This window comes from Dendrobium catenatum, unplaced genomic scaffold, assembly GCF_001605985.2.
Source record: "Dendrobium catenatum unplaced genomic scaffold, ASM160598v2 original_scaffold_101648, whole genome shotgun sequence".
Taxonomy (NCBI): Eukaryota; Viridiplantae; Streptophyta; class Magnoliopsida; order Asparagales; family Orchidaceae; genus Dendrobium; species Dendrobium catenatum.
Window position 1 is genome coordinate 96,594 of NW_021420086.1, and position 22,347 is coordinate 118,940.

At 34.6% G+C, this 22,347-nt stretch overlaps 1 protein-coding gene across 2 annotated transcripts in view; it reads right to left on the reverse strand.

Annotated features, from left to right (window-relative positions):
* LOC110116197 overlaps window positions 1-22,347 on the reverse strand; it is a 59,086-nt gene that overhangs the window by 21,483 nt on the left and 15,256 nt on the right. Inside the window, exons 3-10 of one of the 2 annotated variants that reach the window (XM_020849695.2) lie at window positions 10,997-11,074; window positions 10,332-10,912; window positions 5,414-6,028; window positions 4,192-4,346; window positions 2,912-3,114; window positions 2,685-2,815; window positions 2,200-2,555; window positions 2,025-2,128 (exon numbers count right to left, since the gene is read on the reverse strand). In XM_020849695.2, the coding sequence (XP_020705354.1) occupies window positions 2,025-2,128; window positions 2,200-2,555; window positions 2,685-2,815; window positions 2,912-3,114; window positions 4,192-4,346; window positions 5,414-6,028; window positions 10,332-10,912; window positions 10,997-11,074 (2,223 nt within the window). Of the gene's footprint in view, window positions 1-2,024; window positions 2,129-2,199; window positions 2,556-2,684; window positions 2,816-2,911; window positions 3,115-4,191; window positions 4,347-5,413; window positions 6,029-10,331; window positions 10,913-10,996; window positions 11,075-22,347 lie in introns of those variants that run through there. The other variant, XM_028692006.1, reaches the window with a different exon arrangement.

Here is a 22,347-nt window from a genome sequence, read left to right on the forward strand (position 1 = left end):
TATCTCTAATATATATATATATATATATATATATATATATATATATATATATATATATATATATATTATCTTTAATGACTTGGAATATTAAACATTATTACTCATTTTTTTCTAGAAACTCTTCAAGCACTTCTCTTGAAATTTACCAACATGCTTTCTCTAAATCAATAAATATCATATGTAGATACTCGTTACTCTCTACTTTATCAAACTCTCAACAAATGTATAGCTTCCATTAGTAGTTAGATTTATCCTATATAAATCCAAATTGATTTTGGAGAAATATTATTATTGCGTCGGAACCTATGCTCAATTACTTTTCTTCATAATTTTTAATATATGACACATAAATTAAATTCATCTATTAATTTACACTCTTATTGATGTAGGATTACACACTCTTAAAGTAATTTTGACAAAGATCTTGCTCGAATTATTGCATTAGAGTATAACAAGTAGAACTCATTAAGCAATTAAAATGATGAAACAACGTAAGAGCATACTTTCGATTTAGGCAAGTTGGCACATCAAGAGCTTTGGACATGCATCAAAATCAAATACAGGAAATCATTATCATCCACTTAATAGCTATTCAACGAAAATCCCTAATTATACAATGAGATCTAGAATCAAATGAAGTGCACTCAATTCCCTACATTTACTAAGCTTGAAGAATTATGGCAAACATGACTCTTCCAAAACTACAACTTAATTACAAGGAGGGGGTTAAACTTTAAGAAATATATTATTCAAATACAAAGTGTTTTGACCAAGTATTTTCCTATTTTGGTTGGATTACATCAAAATCATCTTTAAGCTCATATCTTTTTGCTTTAGTCATGAATATTCTTACTAGTCATTTGCAAGAGAATGTACTCTGTAATAAATAGAATAATGGAGGTCAACCTTAGAGTCTAAAGGTTTTCATTTGAGTAGATTTAAAATAGAATACATTGATTGTAATTTTAGTAGTTATAAATTTAATGGTGGGATTATGACATTGGTTGATCAAGACATTAAAAAGAGAACATGTCTTAAATATATTGGGTATATTGTTCAAAGGAAGAGGATATTATTAGTAGAATTCAAGTTGAATTGTTGAAGTGGAGGAATGCATCAAACCTGTTGTGTGATAAAAAAGTTTCCCTCAAACTTACGGGAAAATTTTATAAGATGGTGATGAGACCAACAATGTTTTATGGCTTAGATTGTTAGCTGTTAAAAGAGAAGTATAAAATTAAATGTTGCAGAAATGAGGATGCTTAGGCGGATGAGTGGTTTTACACTTAAAGGCAATACGGAACAACTATATACGTCAAAAGGTTGGAGTAGCTCCAGTGGTAAATAAGATTAGAAAGAGTCTTCTTATATGATTTTTATCACATAAATCATCGGCCTTCCAATGATCCGGTTAGGAGAGTAGATGTATTAGATATGGCCTATGTTATGGAAGGTAGAGGTAGACCTAAGAAGACTTGGTTAATAAGTATTAGAAATGCTTTTAGATTTAAATGAGATTTTATTCTTAATAGGACACAACAAAGAAAAAGAATTCATGTAACTGACTCCACATAGTGGGATAAATGCTTGATGTTGTTGTTGCAGATTTTCTTCGCATCCATATAACCATTCTCATGTCCTTCTCGCTCAACTTGACTATAAACAATTTTTTTACTTCCTAGCATTTGGATTCATACAAACCTAAATACAAATTTATAAAAAGTGTCCATCATAACCTCTTATCTTATAATACTCTAGAGCACTTCTTTATTTTAACCAGCAAGCTTTAACTCTGTCCTTTTCTAGACCAATGATCAGACAATATAGTAACATACATTACCGCTGAGTGACAAGCTACATATATTAAATTGAGCATGATGATATAGTAATGCCCGCCCTAGTCTCAATATATGTTCTCGAATGAATAGTGTCAATCAACAAATATATCTTATTAGTTAAATAGATCATAGGAAAAAAAAATGGGAAAACAAAATAGTAACATAAAAAATCAGTTAGAATTGTACCTTTATCCCGAACAGCTACTTGCAGAGTGTCCAGAGTAATTATCCCATCTGTTAAAGGAAGTAACTCAAGTTTGACGCTGGTACTTGAGTGTGCAGGTACAACTCTACACAGCAAAAAATAAACACGGTTAGATATATAACTACATTTACAAGAAGTGATGATACACAATATTACCCTAGGGGCACTGCGCTCTGCAACCAGAGATGCGTACACCCCCGATCTGTGCTTGAAAGGCAATCAGAAGTTGCACCAATGCGCTGAGCAAGAGAAGTTGATACTTCACCATTAGCATCATTAACATCATATTTTTCAGCAACAGCAGGCATAAAACTCATTCTTTGCAGATTGCCAGCATTTTTATCCCCGGCTTCTCTTCCGATGATTTCAGGAAAACTAGCACGGGTATTTGTATGGTTTATTGGTGAGGAACTCAATGGAACAACTGAAGAAGAAGAAGGCGATGATAATGGAGCCAGAACAGTCAGAGTGAGGTCTTCAGATGTTAAGTTTGAGGCATGGAGGGTTAAAACCTGAATCATATTACTAGACTCAGATACTACTTTATTAATGGCTCAAAACACAATAAATTTCAACAAAAAAGCAGGAAAGAAATTATGCTTTTGACATTTAAAATAAGACCAGCTGGAAGAAATGAAAACCTGAACCGGGAGTTGTGGTAGTCTTGTTGATCCAATAGTCTGATCTGAAATTTCTGAAACTACAGAGATAATGAAATCCTTCGCAATGTGGGGACGCCAACTCGTTCTCTGCTTGAAGAATAATTTTGATTCTGTAAACAAACGAAAAGGGATAGGAGGTGAGGCGTTCATTAAAACTGCTACGATATATTCATCATTTTAAAGATAATATTATCATCTACTATTACCAGTATAGTTAGAACGGCAGGAAACTAAAACTGCATACTGATCTGTGCTAGGTGAAATTTTTTTCAAGTAACTCGCCTTCGAAGCTGATCCCAATGTAGTTTTTCCTACCTTCGGAACCGTAGAGTTTGTTTTACCATGGCCATTAAGATTCCCACCTAGTTTGGTCACTGGCTTCAGAATTAATGAATGTTCCTCGCCTCTCCTGTATATAGAAAATAATAAAAATCGATGGGAGCAAACAAAAACTATAGAAAATAAATTGGTTACTCAGAGCAGATAGCATTATCAAAAGATCTGAGTAAGAATACACCAGGAAAACTGATGTGAATGACACAGTTGGAACATCAAATTTTTAACTATTTGACTGCTTTTATGATCCTCAGCAGATAGTTTTGTTACAAAAAAAAATTGTTTTGGATAAAATCGCCAAAAAATTATCAACTCTTTAAGAGCCTTCAAAAAAAAAATCATGGTATTTGATTATATACTCGTGAGCCTGCCTACAGAGGATGTATGGGCACTAGATAGACCTGTATGCACACAAGCTATTTGCTAGAAACACTTTTTCAAACGTCATTATATTTGAGAAATAACCATTAAATGTAAAAAAAATTCTGACTATTTCAGAACATTTACAAATTCCCTTAGGGCTTAGATTCCTATAGCAACCTTACTGATCAATATCGAAAAAGGATTGACATAGCAACAAAAAGTTCACATACACTATCTGCAATATCCAATACAATATGTGAGGGTAGAAATATCATCTAAATTATAATATCTAAAGAACAAGGAAATGAATTCACATATCATTTTGCTCAAAAATAAGAAGCATTTGTTGCAAACTGACACTCAATAGCAGCTGTAACAAGTATATTTAATAAAAGAGAGAAATAAAATAAAATAACAGTCCAAGTAGGAAATGCGTCGCATATACAGAGGATCACATGCTGCAATAGCATAACACAAAAAAGAATTACAAACATGAACTCTCTAAGCATTACAAACTGACATTAAAGATTGAAGAAATCAAAACAAAGGTGAAATGACGACAATCTTTAAATGTCCAGGGACTGACTGGTGAAGGAAATTTAAATAAAAACTACGTGCCATATATGAGGTGTATCCATCATTTTCTAATATATATTAAGGGAGGACATACATGTTAAAGTTGCAAATACTAATATACATTAAACTAGGCAGATTCGTTGATAAGCTGAGAGAAGAAGCATTTTCAACTTACAAAATACAAAGTGCATAAGAAAAAAAAAAGAATGACCTGAGCGGAAGATTAGGTAAATTGTGACCACCTCCAGTCTCAATGCTTGAAAGCGGTAGATAAAAAGGTGGACTTCCTTTTGATGGTTCATCATATATAATAGTTATTGCATCCAAAAATATGGTTATATCTGGTAAATGTGCGGGTGAAACATTCTGAAGAATGAAGAAAAACTGTTTTAATATTTCAAGATAGACTAGAGCACATGTTTGATGATTGATTAGAGAACTTGCAAAAAATAAATATTTCAACAATAACCTATGAAGTAAGGACATCAATACATGACACCAGACACAAATATGATCCGAGACACAAACATGACATGACAAGAGTAAGGCAATATAGCATAATTGTAAGAAGTAGCACATGACATACTATAGACATGTTTTTTATAATTTATCAATAGAAATGTGTAATTAAAACCCCTAATGCTAATATTTTCTATTAATGAAAAACTCTAAATCATTATTACTCAGAAAAACATTTGAGTAAAAATCTTAAATATAAAGATTTGATGCAAATTAAAGATATAATAAGCTCTACATAAAGGAAATTTGGAGAAGAAAAAAAATCAATAAATAACCATATATCTGTAGTTGAAATCGCAACTAAGCAAAAAAGGATAAATATAAAGAGTAATATAGTCAAATAAAAGCACTTTGAAAGCATCACAATAATGTTAGAAAATGCTTGCAGCATGAAAATTAGTGAAGGAGCAGTAGGCTTGATAAATAATGAGCTATGGTGTGGCAAGCTTGATAAGATTAACTTCGCAAGCAAAACAAATTGAAGATGGGATGAGAGACAAATTAGGGTTTGTTGAGGCTTGCTGCAAAGAGAGGAGAATAAAAGAGCAGAAAATGAGTAGCATGGGCCAAAATGGGAGTTTCAAGTTGTCATGCAAAAATTGAATGAAAATGATTGAACTGATGAGAAATTTCTTAAACATGACCTGCGCATGGTCCCATGTGCATGGCTGTCATATCAAGGTGCATCCAAACCATATCAGACTCTAATTTTAAAGAAACATATTTCAAATATAATTTTAATCATGTTGAACATGTTTCAGTCGGTGTAAGCGGCATCTACAATACGGAAAAAAAAAAAAAAGATATTTTGCAATGTCCATGCTTCATAGATGATAAATAAAATGTAGACTATACAAAGTGTAGCAAATGGGTAAGGATAGTTTGATGTTACATTGAGAAAATTGAAATGGCACCTTGATCTGAACACATAGAAGATCCTCTGTAGTGCATGAAGCAGCAAAACTATGAATTTCTAACGGTTGAACAATTTCAATCTTTCTACGCCATCTCCTGCCAGGTAAGTAAATACCTTCAAAACCACAATGAACAGAAAACCGTTCTGGCACAAGAGAAACACCTCTAAATGAAAAAAGCCCCTCATTTTCCATATCATGATTCTTTGACCTCTCCGGTGTGAAACAATCTAAATCTTCTATGTCAAAGGAAGGTCTTGAATTGTGAGTAGCTGAGATAGACGGTGCACTATCTTTTGGAAGTGATGACATGGAGTAACTTCTGAACTGGCCGAAAGAGAAAATTTGTGAACCAGAATAGGAAGATGTTGACCTGTGAGTAGCAGCTGTTTGATCCTGCCCAAATGGAGGTAATAATGATTGAGGAGGAGATAAAGTACGGTTCAAAGGGAGTAACCAATTGAGAAGTTCCCCGCATGGATCATACTGATTTGAAGAATGTAAATCACTCAAGTTCTCAGCATCGGGAACAAAAGCTCCATACTTCTCAAACTGAAGAACCTCAAGCACAGGATCCTTTACATTGCCAACTGCAACATTCACTTGTAAAAGAACCTGCATCCTTCCAACAAATGCAATTGACATCATAAATTAGTACTGGTTCTAGTAAGTCAATCTGACAGAAAAAGAAAAGCAGTAGCCCAGCAAGGTAGGGAGAGGGCAATTAAGGTGCATATGCACGAATTTGACATTTCAAAAATGCTCAGAAAGCAAACTCTAAAAGTAAGGTAGGTTTTGATATAACCATTGGTTTTACCCTAAATGAGGGTGTTAGTTTTGGCAAAGCTCAATAATTATATTCACAATTTTTTTGATGATCAATAGGTAATGTAAAGTTGTAAACATATAAAACTATCTGTTAATGATTAATTTATGGCAGGAATATACTTAAAAATCTAACTAAGCAAAATGTAAACGCTAAATAATTGTGCACAAGATGTCGAATATCATGCAAGTTCAAGCCATAACATTTGGAAACTAGGAAATATATAAAGATGAAGTATTAGAAATAAGTCATATGCTAAATGATGAAAGAACAATTAAAAAAATACACAAACACTAACGTTAAATATAACAAAAAGAAGCAACAGCAGGAAGAGTTAGTAAGTGATATATTGACAATATAGATGAAAGATGGAACATTGGAAGAAGCAATTAGCAACAAGAACAATCAAATCACTCATAATAGTAACAGTGTAATTCAAATTTAATATAAAAATATTTATAAGTAAAATATTTTATGATTTTCATCCCATGATAAAAATGGTCCTCTAAATATATTAGAGACTCAAGGAACTACCAAGACCATCAGAGCTTTTTTTTTACCCGACAGTGGGTGATATGCAATTTTCAAAAGCTAGTATGGAAAGAAAGTGGTAGAAGTGCCCCAAGGTGGGAACTTAAACTGTGGGAAGATATTTATATACTCGATAGAACAGAATGCGTGCAGTAATTCTCAAGTGCATAGCTAAGACAAAGGAAACACAAAGAAGGGATATCATCCCGTTGAACCCAAGGAACAACGTGAAAATATGTGTGGAAAACCTACACCAGATTTATTTAATACCTAATGAAATATTTAAAAAAGGATTTGATAGCAATACAACAATTATTATTCAAAATTTAGCGAACAAACATACTGAAACTTACACAAAGGTGGTAAATTAAACAGTAAGAAGATACCTAATACTTAATTGAATAGAATGTTTGCATGAATTATCAAATGCCTAGCTAAGGCAAAGGAAACACACATAAGGGATAGTACCCTGATGAATCAAGGACAATGTGAAAAATAAGTGAAGTAGACCTACACCAGATTTACTTTATTACCTGAGAATCAGTGAACAAAATTACTTGATAGCTACACTACAGTTATTCTTCAAAATTTTGCTAACAAACATACTTTAGTTTGACGTATTTATTAGTCGCAATTAATCTTTAATGGTACTTTTTTAAATAAAATTTATTAATTAATCTTTAATAGTCCTTTTTTAATTAAAATTTATTATTGCACTTAATTTTTCTTTCTTTCTTTGGTAAGGGTAGTTTTGTAATGAATGTGAAATCAGTTTTGTCGAGTTTATTTACAGGTTAGACGGCCTTTTGGGGGATGGCTCGTCTGTTTTGGGAGAGGTGAGGTGGAGAGAAGCTCATAGGGGAGACAAGGTCTTCACCACAATTGATCTCCAGGCACCTAAATCTTCTCCTTTGTTTGTTTGTCTGTCCACCATTTTCTAGGGCTGAGAAGGGTGGTTGACGCCTATTTCTTGTTGACCTAAATGCCTCGTTAGGTTCTAACTACCTGTTGCTGAATCCGATAATGGTTGGGGACAGAAAATAGAAAAAGCACTTGAGAGTTCTTTGTTCAGGGTTTTCCATATGCACTAGTTCTCTAATTGGATGGCAGTCGGTGTCCCACAGCAGTTTTTGGAGTTCTTAGCACAACAGATTCCAGATACAGGATTTCTTGAAGTTCAGAATAAAGCTAACATCTTGAATAAAGAATCAACATCATCAGGTTCTCTGTTTTTAAGCCTCTCTAATATCATCAAATTGCTTTTCATGTGGAAATTTGACCACCATTTTATCTTTTGGTGACATTGCTGGACATTCCAACCAAGAATCTTTTACAAGACAAAGTTCAGTCGACATTGATCGTTGTTCAAGCTAGTATTTTGGATCCCCTAAAAGATGGCTTATACCCAATTCTCTGTTTTTCTTTCTTTTATTATCCTTTAAGGTAGTTATTGATCAATTAATCTACCAATTCTCATTGGCACAATTTCTGGCGGCGGGAATTCCAGCCACACCAGCAGTTGGTTTCACCTAGAACCTGAAGTTCCTGGGAGAAGCAAACTGCTGGATTGGAAGTTGCTGCAGCTGGTTCACCAAGAACCGAAACAGGGAGATTAACAGGATGGTAAACGCTGCCTTTTCTGTTTAAGAATGGTTTAGGTCATTCTTAGATAAGGTTTTAGGAACCATTTTAAGTGTGCCAAAGTTTAATTTAGTCGGAATTTAGAGTATCTCTAAGGAATTGTTAGTTGTTGAAAACTTTTATGGTGACATTAGTCTTATAAAATTAGATTGTTTAGCCTGTCCCCTACATCTTTAAAGTGGCATAGCTTATAATTAAACCTTTTATGAGTTTTTTTTTAATTGCAAATTCTTCAATATTCACACTATAACTTTAGTTGTGATGTCAATTCCATAACTCATAATTTTCATAGAACTACGCCATGACCTTCTACTATTTGAACAACCTATCTTTGGGCATGTTCGAAGTAAAAGGGATGTAAAGTATACCAAATGTAGGGGTTTTGAAAATACTGGGGTTTGATTTGAAGTAAAACAAATGCAAGATAAATTTTGCTACATTTGAAATTCTCTCTCTAGTTCATTTTTGTTGTATTTGGAATCCCTCATTTTTAAGCGAGTTCCAAATACATCATAAATTCATCGCCTTTGTTGCTGCCCCCCGCCAGCAGTCACCTCCGTCAACCGCCACTACCACGGTGTCGGCCACCACCCGCCACTTCCAACAACCGCCACCATCGTTGCAAGCCCCCATTGCCTCCGACCATCACCACACCACCCACCGCCGGTTGCCACCACCCACTGTCGGTAACCACCGCCCAACATCCACCTCTGGCAGCCGCCGGCCACCACCACTCACTTGAAGCCAACGCACCACAGTGCCGGCCTCCGCCACCCACCACTGCTGCCAACCACCACCCTATTTGGTCTTTACATTACACTCATTTTAATTCAAACCAAAGAAAAAAATATAATATCATGCATTCATTTTACAATCATTCAAACCACGCTGCATTCCATTTACACTGCAATATTTTTACATTGCATTTCTTTTTCAGGCAACCAAATAGTCCCTTACCATTGATTTTTTGGTCTTATGAAATTTATCAAGACTGAGATAGCTTCCATTCCGATGGCATTGTAAGCAGCACCATCACCTTTACACTAACCATCCTCGTTAAGCTTTATAAATTCTTTTGCTCCAACCTTGTTGATCCATAGGTGTTAGATCCAGTTGTTGATCCATAGTGTTAGATCCAGTTTGGTATAATTTTTTGAATTGCTTCTGATCATGCTAACTTTTGTCAGCCCATTTCCTTACTAAGCCCTTCTATATTCTTATTACTGTCACCTTATTCTGATTCTCTGGAACAGCTACATGTACATGCCTAACACTCAACCTAATTTTTTGTTTTTCAGCCTATGGAGATAAACGTAATATTTCAAATATACAAATCATATGATCTATATGCTGCCTAGGATTACTAAAATTCAATCTTCACAGTATCATTTCCACCACATTCAGCAAGCTGTCATTACAACGCAGTAGGTGTTAATCTCAACTAAGAATAAAGATAAGGTACAATGGCCCAGTTCACTTGTAGAATGTCATAAATGAAATAGACTTCTCTAAATCATCTTTTGGTTAAATAACTGCTTGCAGGACAATATTGCATTTCAGCAAGTATTACTTCAATACTACAGTCTGCCAAAAAAAAAAACAGCTGCATAATTTCATTATAAATTTAGCAAAACCATTTTTTGTAATCACAAATTAAAAATATGTAATTACAGAAACAATAGTATGCCTTGCCTAACTATGTGGAATCTTCTTTCAAAATCATCCTCTTCAAATCAAATTAATCAATTACTTCAAGAGCTATATTTGGACTTGAATCTAGTTTAGTTGACTAAACTAGATTAAAGAAGTCTATCCATTTCAACTTTGACCAGCCTATTTTCTAAGCTAGCCAATTCGCATTAACACAACCAATTATGAAAATAATGTATTAAAAAATTATGGCAATAATCAATAACATACCACTATGTCGCCACTGGACAAGGAGTAGCATCTAACATCTCTAGCCACCCCACCAGAAGCACTGAAGTCAAAGCTTCCTTGATCAATAATTGCACTGAGAAAATTACAGCTTTCTTTTCTTGGAGCACCATCTTTTGCGTGGAATATCCCTCCTGCCATCTCTGACTTTGTTGAAGATGATTCTACTGGAAATCTTTTAGACCACAGTGGTTCATCAGACTCTGCAATTCTTACAAAGAAGTTTGAACATCTAAATTTCTCTAGCAATGATTCTATCCGTAGCTTATGTTCTTCCTTCTGAAGCAAAGATTTGGTCATAGTCACATCCTGCTCAGGTTCCATCTCAGAAGGAGACAAAGTTTGATCTTTGCATTCACTTGGACCTGCATTTATAGTAAGCATGTCATTGTCATTCACTTGACCACTGACAGAAGAAGTGCTACATGAAACCTCATTCTGATGCTTCGTAAACTGTGTAGAGTTTTTGTTTTTTAACATGCCGCCAGAAACTATAAAGGGAGTTATGGCTTCTTCATCATGCTTAGCTGTTGATAAGCAAACCAACAAATGAAGCTGTTCACCTTAAGAAGAAAATATGTCACATAAATTGAGAGAGAAACTAAATGAGAAATTACTGCAGTGATAAGGTTGGAGGATCTAGCTACCAGAGAAAACAAAAGACCTGTCCAAAGAGTGCAACTGCTGTACATTTGATGCACGAAACCAATCATCACAAACTTTACCTACAACAAAATGAAGTTAAAAAAAATTAAAATTAGAATGAGAAGAGAGGAAAGTACATAATGGGAGATATTCCTTAGCATGGGTAAAAAGAAAATAATAAGTCGCAAACAAATAGGTGTAAAAACAACTATCTAGGAAATAAACAAATCAAGAAATTAATGTTAAATTTGGTAAGCCAAAACTTACTATATGGTAGAAATGGAATGTAGTTGTCCATGATTTGTTGGATTGATATAGATGAAAAGCTGTAGCCCATATATTATTAGATTACTAGATTGCTGTAGATGAAAAAATTGTTATCCACGAATTATTGAATTGTTGTTGATGAAAAGTTGTTGCCCACAAATTATTGTTTAAATTGTAGCTGGAAAGGTTTGTCATGGATACAAGATTATTCAAATACTCACCCTCAAGTTGGGTTGTATATATTGATCATGCCCAACTTGTTGATTAGATTATCCAAATTCATTCCAAGTAAAGCCTTGGTGAGGATATCTACAATTTGAGAGTATGTTGGAACATAATTAAGGTGGGCTAGTCCATTTCAAACTTTCTAAAGACAAATATCAGACTATCTTAATGCCATTAGTCCTGTGAACCTGTCAAGATGGAGAGGATTTTTTGAAATAAGGCAAGCCATTTGCCACAATATAGTTTTTGAAAGTTTTCTACATTATATTAATAATTTAATTCTTCTAGCAATCAATTTAAGTGCATTCGTTCGCAAACACCAAGTTTCGTTGCTATGTATTTAGATTCAGCCAAGGTAGTGAAAACCGGACTGGACAACGAACCGGAAGGAGAGGTTCACGATTCGACTAGTTCGAGCATCCGAACTGAGGTCGAACCAGATGACGTAATAAATAATAATATTATTAAAAAATAATAAAATTAAAATAATAATGATGTTATCATTTTAAATATAAGACAAAAAATTAAACAAAATAGAATACTATGAAATATAAAACTTACATAATTAATTAAAAAATATGTTTTTAAAATCTCATATAAAAGCAAAAGAATCCCAAATATCATATTTATAAGAATTTACACTCATAATAATATGAATTTAAAATTTCAATACTTCTTCATTTTTAAATTAGATTTTTAATCTAAATTTAATTTAAATATAAAAATATAATTTAATATAAATTATTATTAATTTATAATACACATTTAATATAAATTTAATTCAAATATAAGTTTATGAATTTAAAGGGTTACCATGGAGAGAAGAAATAGATAAGAAGTTCAAGACAAAATATAAGAGGAGAAGGGGAAAGGAGACATAGCTCGCAAGCTAGAAAAGCCCTCAAGATTTCTTTCCAAAAATTCTCATTTTTTTATCCTCAAAAAACTGCTCACAACAGCCCAAAATGCCCCTATAAATAGGAAAGAAAAGGAGGCCAACAGCCAGCCACAGTCGCCCCCTACAACCAACCAAAAAAGGGAAGAAAAAGGATGCATTAAAGGCACAGAAGAAGCCCACCCAAATAGCCAAGGAATCGGGAAAGCCAAGGGACGGCAACAGGAACCGAACAGCCAAGGCCAGGGGAACCGGGAAAGCAACAAAAAGCAGACAGCAACCATCAGCCCCCCAACTCATCCCAAACAAAAAGAGGGGGGGTTACTTACGTCAATTCTCCCTTGGGAGAGAATTCTCATCTCCTGATGAGATAACTTCAAAGCTTCCATGACGCGTCGAATGAGCCACATCTAGCTCTTGTATTAAAGATGCATACTTTCTTTGGATTTTTTTCTTTTTACTGAATAAATTGAGCTTGCAGTTGACTCTTTCTCTTCTCATATTTTTTCGTGCACAAAATCATTTTTTCATGAATTTTGAAAAGTTTGTTCTGGATTGGATCGGTAGAGCTTCCTTGTGGCGAGACCCGTCTACTTGTTGGAATATTTTCTTCAATATAAATTGGTTGATTTTGATTTTTCTTTTTTTTTAGAAGAAACGAAGACTAGAAAGACAACCAAGGGCTCTGATACCAAATTGATGCAACCAAAAATATAGGAAAACTAAGATTGCAAACAACTATACGTCTTCCTTTCCATAGACATTACAAACTTAAAATAAACACACACTACAACTTAAATATATTTTTGAGAAGAATGATACAATGCATAAGGGTTACCATGGAGAGAAGAAATAGATAAGAAGTTCAAGACAAAATATAAGAGGAGAAGGGGAAAGGGGACATAGCTCGCAAGCTAGAAAACCCTCAGGTTTTCTTTCCAAAAATTCTCATTTTTTCATCCTCCAAAAACTAATCACAACAGCCCAAAACTCCCCTATAAATAGGAAAGAAAAGTAGGCCAATAGCCAGCCACAACCGTCCCCCTACAGCCAACCAAAAAAGGGAAGAAAAAGGAAGCATTAAAGGCACAGAAGAAGCCAAACCAAATAGCCAGGGAATCGGGAAAGCCAAGGGACAGCAACAGGAACCGAACAACCAAGGCCAAGGGAACCGGGTAAGCCAGGGAGCAGTAGCAGGAACCGAACAGCCAAGGCCAGGGGAATCGGGAAAGCCACAGAAACCGAACAGCCACCAAGCATACAGCAACCATCTACCCCCTAAATCAGCCCAAACAAAAGAGGAAAGGGGGGGGGGGTGGCTTGCTTACATCAATGTCCCAATTAAGAAAAGCATTTTTAATGTCAAGTTGATGTAGAGACCAATCCAAATTTACCATATAGAGCAAAATTCAAATTGTGTTGAGTTTGACCATAGGAGAGAATGTTCCTTGATAGTCAATACCAAATTATTAGATGAACCATTTTGCAATTTATCCATGCTCACATATGATTTATATTTGATTGTAAAAATTCATTTGCATTTAACAGATTTTTTTCTAGTTGATGTAGGCTCTGAAAATTCATGCCCCGACCTCTCTACGCCTCTCTCTTTTAATATGGAGAGTTTTAACGAATTAGGTTCTGGGGTAAATTTTCAAAAGGCAAATTGGGTTTTAGATAAGACACTACCAAGAGATTTCGTTCTCATTTTATACGGATTTTATGATATGAGTTCTGGTTTCTCATATGCGCAAGCCCCTATAGTTAATTACCCCTCCCGATAAAGAGAGAGAACTTTCGATTAAGGCTATTCATTAAATAAGTCGCAATGATTATTTTTTTTCTAGGTCGCAATGATTACCCTTTTTTTTGGATAAAACCCTCTGAGGGACCTATGTGTTAATTTAAAAAAAAAAATAAGAGGATTACAAATCCTTAATGAATCATTAGCTCTTGGAAAGTACAATATTTGAATCAAAACCTAAGAGCATATGATCCAAACTATTACAATAAAAACACAATAAACAAACCATCAGCAATCCAAACATAACCACAAGGAAACAGGAACAAAATGACATCAACAGAAGCACCAGCTAGCAGAAACAACAACAACAAACAGACCTCAATCCACCTACACAAGAGGAAGAAAACTGGAGAAAGGAAAGACAAACAAAGGCATCAGACAGTCCCCAACCCGGGCAAAGAACCACACAAACCAAACTCGACAAAACCAACAAGCCAGCCAGGCCTAAGAGACCCTACCGAGAGTACCCAAGGCATAACATCACAATAAAAAACACGAACCCCAGCCAGAACAAAAGCAACCCAACAATCCAAAACAAACCACCACCCAAAACAACTAACCCCTTGAACCATATAACAGAGCAGCATAACCAACACAACAAAAAATAAACAAAAGAAGGAGACGAGCACTAAAAAAACAATCATTTCTTTTTAGCTTTCCTCCGTCTATGCTTAACAACATTTTTTAAGGAACTCTTAGGTTAGAATGCTTACCTAACGTATAATAAAAGTGATTTTAGAGTTTGAATTTAGTTTTAAATATTGAAATTTATGACTTGAAATCTATCATCATATACTTAAAGCGGGTGATGGGAGAAAATAATGACATGCTCGATCAAAATCGCATGGCTCCGTTATCATGGGCTATCGTGGTCCATGGTCTACCTAGTCAGAGGAAGTAGTCGACCCAACCTGACAGAAAGAACCTTATCAACAGCCATAAGTTACATCCTCTAAAAATACCTTGTAGACATGTGGTTGATGTTTATCTAAAGTGTTGAATTTAAGTCAACCTTATCTACCAGAGGGGTTTATATCTTATCAAGCGCACACTATAATTCATTACTCAATTGTTTGTTAACCATTAAGGAACATACAAGTTTTTGTTGTGATCGTAATATAGTGGTGTCGTTTTGCACCGAAACCATCCAATTAGAGGGCACTTGACACATCCCTACTGGCGATAAATCAATTGAGAATGAATTGCATTTATACATTCAACAAGACATCTGTTCTTTCTGAGCTAAAGTTATTCTTCAATTCATTATCCTCGTCAAACTATTGTGAAGTGTAAAAGAATTTTGATTTTAAGTTTTTGGTTACATATTTCATTTTAAGGATTTAGAATTTTAGAAGGATATTAGTTTAGATTTTGAATAAATGATTTTAAAGTTTTGAGAACATTTTTTAAAATTAAATAGCTCTTTCCGATTAAAATTTCCTATCAACACGACTATCATCGAAGTGTTTGAGCATTTTTAGCAAATCCACAAAGTATTCTTAGATCTTAGATTTAGGATCATGATGTAAAAATCGGAGCACATGCGAAATAAATTTTAGCTTATAGATCGGAGCTATTGTAGGGGTGTTTGAACACTTTTAACGAATCCGCAATGTTTCTTGGAGCGAAACATTTTAAGAAATAAGATCTCCATTAAGTGAGGGTTCTACAAGAGCATTGACAAGAAAACTCAAGAGCCTTGACAGGAGAACTCTCTCAGAGTAAAGAATTTGAAATTCTTGGTTCTGAAGGAAGGTCTGCACAATCAGTCGAGGGGTTGAAGGTCTCGTAAGTAATTTCTTTCCACTAGACTCATGACCTTCAGAACTTGTGATAGCACTATCTTGTTTCTTAAGCTTAAACCAGTTTAAGATCCCAAGCTTCCCTTTCTTTATTTTTTGTTCCTTTGATGAATAATTTGTCTCTCCTTATCCTTCAAATGAACCAAAGAAATCAGTATTTCTATGATCCAATGTCATATCACATTTTCTAAATGGAAGACATGAAGGCTCCTCTTCTCCAAAGGAATGCCTTCTTCTTGGAACAGGATGTTTATGGAATCTTGGAGAATGTGCAGTTTTTGTTGAAAACAAAATAAGCTTCGTTTATCTCTGAATCATTCCTAGCAGAGAAGCTTTAGCCTCTTCTTCTTGCTCAAGCCTTGATTGCACCTTCATATGACCATCTTCAAGCTTTTGCTTTAGAAGTATAATGTCATCTCCTTTATATTTTCTTTTAGAGCATTAACAGAGAACATACATTTTTTTCAATTGTTCTAATTCTTCCTTTATGCAACGTATCTGTATAACCGGTTCGGTCCGGCCGGTTTAGTCGAACCGGCCGAACCTATTTTAAGGGGCGGGCGAAGCTTTCGCGAAACAGAGGGGCCATTCGCGAACGGAAGGGACGGACAGCAGTAGGCTTCGAGCGAGAGCGAGGTAAGTTCGTTTTGTTTTTTCAATGTTAGCAAACGATTGTGTTGGAGAGTAAGAATTGTGATAGGAAGTACTTGAGTTCTCAAGTATTCCTAACCAAATTAGTGAAAATACAACAGCAAACTGCTGTCCACAGCAGAAATCAGCAGGAAAAACAGGGAAATCTGAGAGAAAACGCAAGAAATGACTTGTATTTCATGTTGGAGGGTAAGAATTGATCATTCCTTTTCATTTCTACCATTAAAGGAGTACTAATTTGAGAGAATTTTCAACGAGCGAGAGGAACGAGGAAAAGAGAGAAAATGTTTGTTTTGCAAATTTTTTATATAAATTATTTTATAATTATTTCCCTAATCATTATAAACATTAAATTGAAGATAAAAGAAGGAATCAAAGGCAAGGGGAAGGAATTTTGGGAGATAAGGATTTAGAGACTTTGTGAAAATCCCCATTTTCCTTTGTAAGTGACTCCTATTATACAAATTTAATTCAATTTTATTATGAAAGCATGTTTTTATTTAAGTTATATTTTGTAAAAGTTGTAGGAACTCAAAGTTGAGGTTGCTCCAAAGATCGAGGTTTTTGGAAGGATTAAAGTGGGTAATTATATGTGTAAATTTTCATTATTTTATTTTCATTGCAAATCTGGGTTGGCCATTAAAAGAGAAGCATAATACTAAGTTAAGTGTGGCAGAGATGAGGATGCTTAGATGGATGAGTGGCTTTACCCTTAGAGATAGGATACGAAATAAGCATATACGTGAAAAGGTTGGAGTAGCTCCAGTAGAAGATAAAAAGGTTATGCATGCAAAGTGTACAGGAGTTCACCCCCGTATGGTACTGGATGGGGAAATGGGGAAGCAACGTACCCGTGCACGTTAAAAGGGAAAAGATAATGGAAATGAAAATGATTATACATTTGGGTACATTAAGACGGTGCTCCTGTACGAATTAAAAAGGAAAAGGAATATAGATTAAAGAAATTTTATAAATGAATATGATGGATTTTATATGATGGGATATGTATGATGAGATATGTTTAAATGAAATAAATGAAAGGAAATGAATAAAGTAAAGCAAAAGTACACCAATGTAAAGGTTAATTTTATTGTATTTTAGTGAATTTTATGCATATTAAGTGATGATGCTTACCCACTGAGTTTACACTGTAAACTCAACCCATCCTCCTAATGTTTCAGGTAAGATTTCAGTGATTTAAAAATGGCTGAAAGAGAAGAATTTGTCTACAGAAGGCAGCGTGCAAATGACAACAGGTAATTTATAATTTGTGTATTAGTGGCTCTTTAGTTAATAGAAAATTTTATGTTGATGAGTTATTATTATATTGATGGAAATATAATATCGTCTGACTTTTCGTACCCGCCTCGTTAGATCGAGCATTTGGGTCAGGTCGTGACAAAAGTGGTATAAGAGCCCAATTAAAATATGAATCATACTGAAAGAGCCATTATGATGATTATTAATGATTAAATATTAAATGATTATGTTATGACAACATGAACCAAAATGAGTATGGAGAAGAGAAAGAAGTGGAAAGAACAACACCTAATGTTCCTATTAACCCTGATGTATTGGCACAAGTGATGACAGCTATGACTCAATTGATTCAAGACTCAAGGAATCAATCTTCAGGAAGTAGCAGTGGTGGGGGAATGGTTATGAATAAGTATTTGAAATTATTTCAGGATATGAGACCACTATTATTCAAAGGAGTAGAGGGACCAATTGAGGCTGAAAATTAGTTGCTAAGGATTGAAAAGATTTTAGAAGGAATGTAATGTCTAAAGGAGAGGAAAGTTTCCTTGGCAACATTTGTGCTTGAAGTAGAAGCTGAAAGATGGTGGAGAGGGATATATCAAGATAAATTTGGGGAATCCCTAATATGCAAATGAAGTGGGATGACTTCACTCAAATATTCAAAGATTGGTTCGTGCCTCTTTCTGTGAGAAGGCAGATGCAGGATAAATGTATGGGATTAGTGCAAGAAGAAAGATAAGTGATGCAGTATGAGGCTGAATTCACCACCCTGTCCAGATATGCTCCCTAGTTAATACAGCCGGCAGAGGAAAAATGTCATAGATTTTTATCTGGATTGAATGATGCAATTAGGCAACCCCTGGTTCCATTTGGAATTGAAGATTATGCAGTGCTAGTGGAAAGAGCTAGAAGAGTAGAAATGGATCTGCAAAACACTTAAAGGAGACGGGACTTTCAGTAGAGGATAGTGGCGAGGTTATGGGAGCTTCTTCAGATTCACATAGCAAATCCCTTCCACAAATTGGGAGGTTTAATTGGAAGAAAACTAAGTCCAATAGCAGTGATAGCTCAAGTGTAAACAGTTGCAGTAGATGTGGAAGGCAACATAAAGGAGAATGTTTATCAGATACAAATACTTGCTTCTGGTGCCATCAACTAGGTCATATAGCCAAGAATTATCCTACTTTGAGGCAAAGACCAGCAGGAGAGTCAAAGATAAACACTGAATCTCAAAGAAATGTTGGAAGACCAGCAATAATGGAATCAGCTGCTTCTACTCCGGGACCAAGTCAAGGCCGACAGAATACTCTGCCTAGAGTATATGCGCTGCTCAAAAGGATGCTAAGGATTCACCTGAAGTGATTACAGGTGATAATAATGAAAAATGAATAAATGTGTATTATGAAAGCATTATTAAAAGATGTATGTTTGTCTTTCTTATGTAAATTTTATAGGTATGATCATGATGCAAGGAAAGCCTGTACGGATTCTTTTTGATACATGAGCTTCACACTCCTTTATTTCAGAAGAATTTGTTAAAATAGTTTGGCTGAATGTTTATGAGACAAGTGTAATTTTGGAAGTTCTAATGCCAAATTGATCGATTATGAATGTAAATAGTGTATGTTAAGTGACTTTCAAAATAAATGAAAAAGAGTTTGAAGCAATAATGAATGTTTTATCATTACAAGAGTTTGATATGATATTGGAAATGTAGTGGTTATCAAGGCACTTTGTGATTATTGATTGTAATAATAAAAAAATTATAAAGTTTAATTTTCCTGGAGAAATAGAGTTGAAGAGGAGTTTCTTCAATGATAATCACATATATATAAAAGCATACAAATTTGTATCCAAGGGATGTCAGTGTTTTCTTGCTCAAGTAAAGGATACAAATAAGGAAGTTAAAGAGTTGAAAGATATACCTATAATCAGAGAGTATCTAGAGGTGTTTTTAGATGATTTGCCAGGATTACTACCAGAAAGAGAGATAGACTTCACTATTGAATTGATATCGGGTTCAGAACCAGTGGCAAGGGCACCTTACAGGATTGCAGTCAAAGAGTTATAGGAGCTGAAAAGTCAGTTATATGAATTGCTAGATAAGGGGTTTATCAGGCCAAGTTCCTCACCATGGAGAGCTCCAGTACTGTTTATAAAGAAGAAAGATGGCAGCTTTAGAATGTGCATAGATTACAGATAAATAAATAAGCTTACTGTTAAGAATAAATATCAATTGTCCAGGATTGATGATCTTTTTGATCAATTGGAAGGGGCTACAGTTTTCTCTAAAATTTATTTGAGGTCTGGATACCATCAGTTACAGGTTAAGGAGGAAGATATAGCAAAGACATCTTTCATAATCAGATATGACCACTATGAGTTTATGGTAATGTCATTTGAAGTGACAAATACACCTGCTATATTTATGGATTTGATGAACATAATTTTTAAATCATTTCTGAAAATATTTGTGATTGTGTTTATTGATGATATTCTGATCTATTCACGAGATGAAGAGAGCCATTTCAGTTATTTACAGGCAGTGTTGCAAACATTAAAGGAGAACAAATTATATGCAAACTTTTTAAAGTGTGAATTTTGGATGAGCAAGGTAACCTTTCTTGGGCATGTGATCAACGGTGAAGGTATTTCAGTTGATCAAAATAAAATTCAAGCCATTGCTGAATGGCCAAGGCCAACAACAGTTTCTGAGGTGAAAAGTTTTCTAGGACTTGCTGCTTACTACAGGAGATTTGTAGAGGGGTTTTCTCATATTGCAATGTCGTTATCCAGATTAACTCAGAAAGCAGTGAAATTTGAGGAGTGATCAATGTGAAGGAGCTTTTTAGAAATTAAAGAATTGTTTAATGACTACCCCGATTTTGACAATTTCATCATATTCAGAAGGGTTCCAAATTTTCTGTGATGCTTCATTGAGAGTACTTGGGTGTGTGTATTGATGCAGTATTGTAGAGTGGTGGCTTATGCTTGAAGACAATTGAAAATTCATGAAAGAAACTACCCCACTCATGATTTAGAATTGGCAACTGTAGTTTTTGCACTCAAAATATGGAGACATTACCTATATAGGATGTGAAGTGTTTACATATCATAAGAGTCTCAAGTATATTTTTAATCAAAAAGAGTTTAATTTGAGACAAAGAATGTGGTTAGAGCTTATTAAAGATTATGACTTGAATATACAGTATCATCCTGGAAAGGAAAATGTGGTTGCAGATGCACTTAGTAGAAAAGCTTTTAGAAATATAAATTGGCTAATCATCCAGCAGGAACAAATAATTATAGACATGGAAAGATTAGAGCTTTCAGTGATCAATCAGAAAAATACAAAAGATATGATGTTGAATCAGTTGATGATCCAATCTATTTTGAAAGATAAAGTGCTCAATTTATTATCTCAAGATGAGAAATTTCAAGACATCACAAAGAAAGTGCAAGCAGGACAGTTAGAGAATTTTGTTATGGATGGAGAAGGATAATTAAAGTATAAAGACAGGATATGTATTCCAAATGTTAGAAGCTTAAGAGAAGAGATATTGCAGGAAGCTCACCTCTCAACATATGAAATTCACTCAGGCAGTACAAAGATGTATCAGGAACTTAGAGGAATGTTTTGATTACCAGAATTAAAGATGAGTGTTACAGAATTTGTAGTAAAATGTATTTCCTGTCAGATGATTAAAGCAGAATATCAAAAGCCAAGTGGTCAACTACAACCTTTAACTATACCTGAGTGGAAATGGGAAGACATTGCAATGGATTTTATGATTGGATTACCCAGGTCAAGATAGAGTCGGGATGCAATATGGATTGTTATTGACCGATTAACAAAGTCAGCTCATTTCTTACCAATCAGACAGTCAGATTCAATGGAGAAGTTGGCAAAATTATATGTTGATGAAATTGTGAGAATGCATGGAATTCCAAAATTTATCGTTTCAGACAGAGATGCCCTTTTCACTTCTAAATTATAGAAGAAAATTCATAAAGCTATGGGCACGCAACTGACTTTCAGTACAGCATTTCATCCACAGACAGATGGGCAATTAAAAAGAACAATTCAGACTTTAGAGGATTTAATGCGATTGTGTTTTAGATTTTGGAGGAAATTGGGAGACTCACATACCGTTGATTGAATTTGCTTACAACAACAGTTTTCAAGCTAGCATTGGAATGGCACCATATGAGACTCTTTATGGAAGAAAATGCAGAACACCCTTGTGTTGGGTGGAAACTAGTGAAATAAAGGTAATTGGAATTGAACTAGTAGATAAGGCTACTAGAAAAATCAGATTGATTAGAGACAGACTAAAGGCAGTTCAAGACAGACGACGGAAGTATTATGATGCAAAGCACCCTTCAGTGGAATTTGAAGTAGGAGAATTTGTTTTCCTAAAAGTCAATCCAATGAAATGTGTCCAAAGG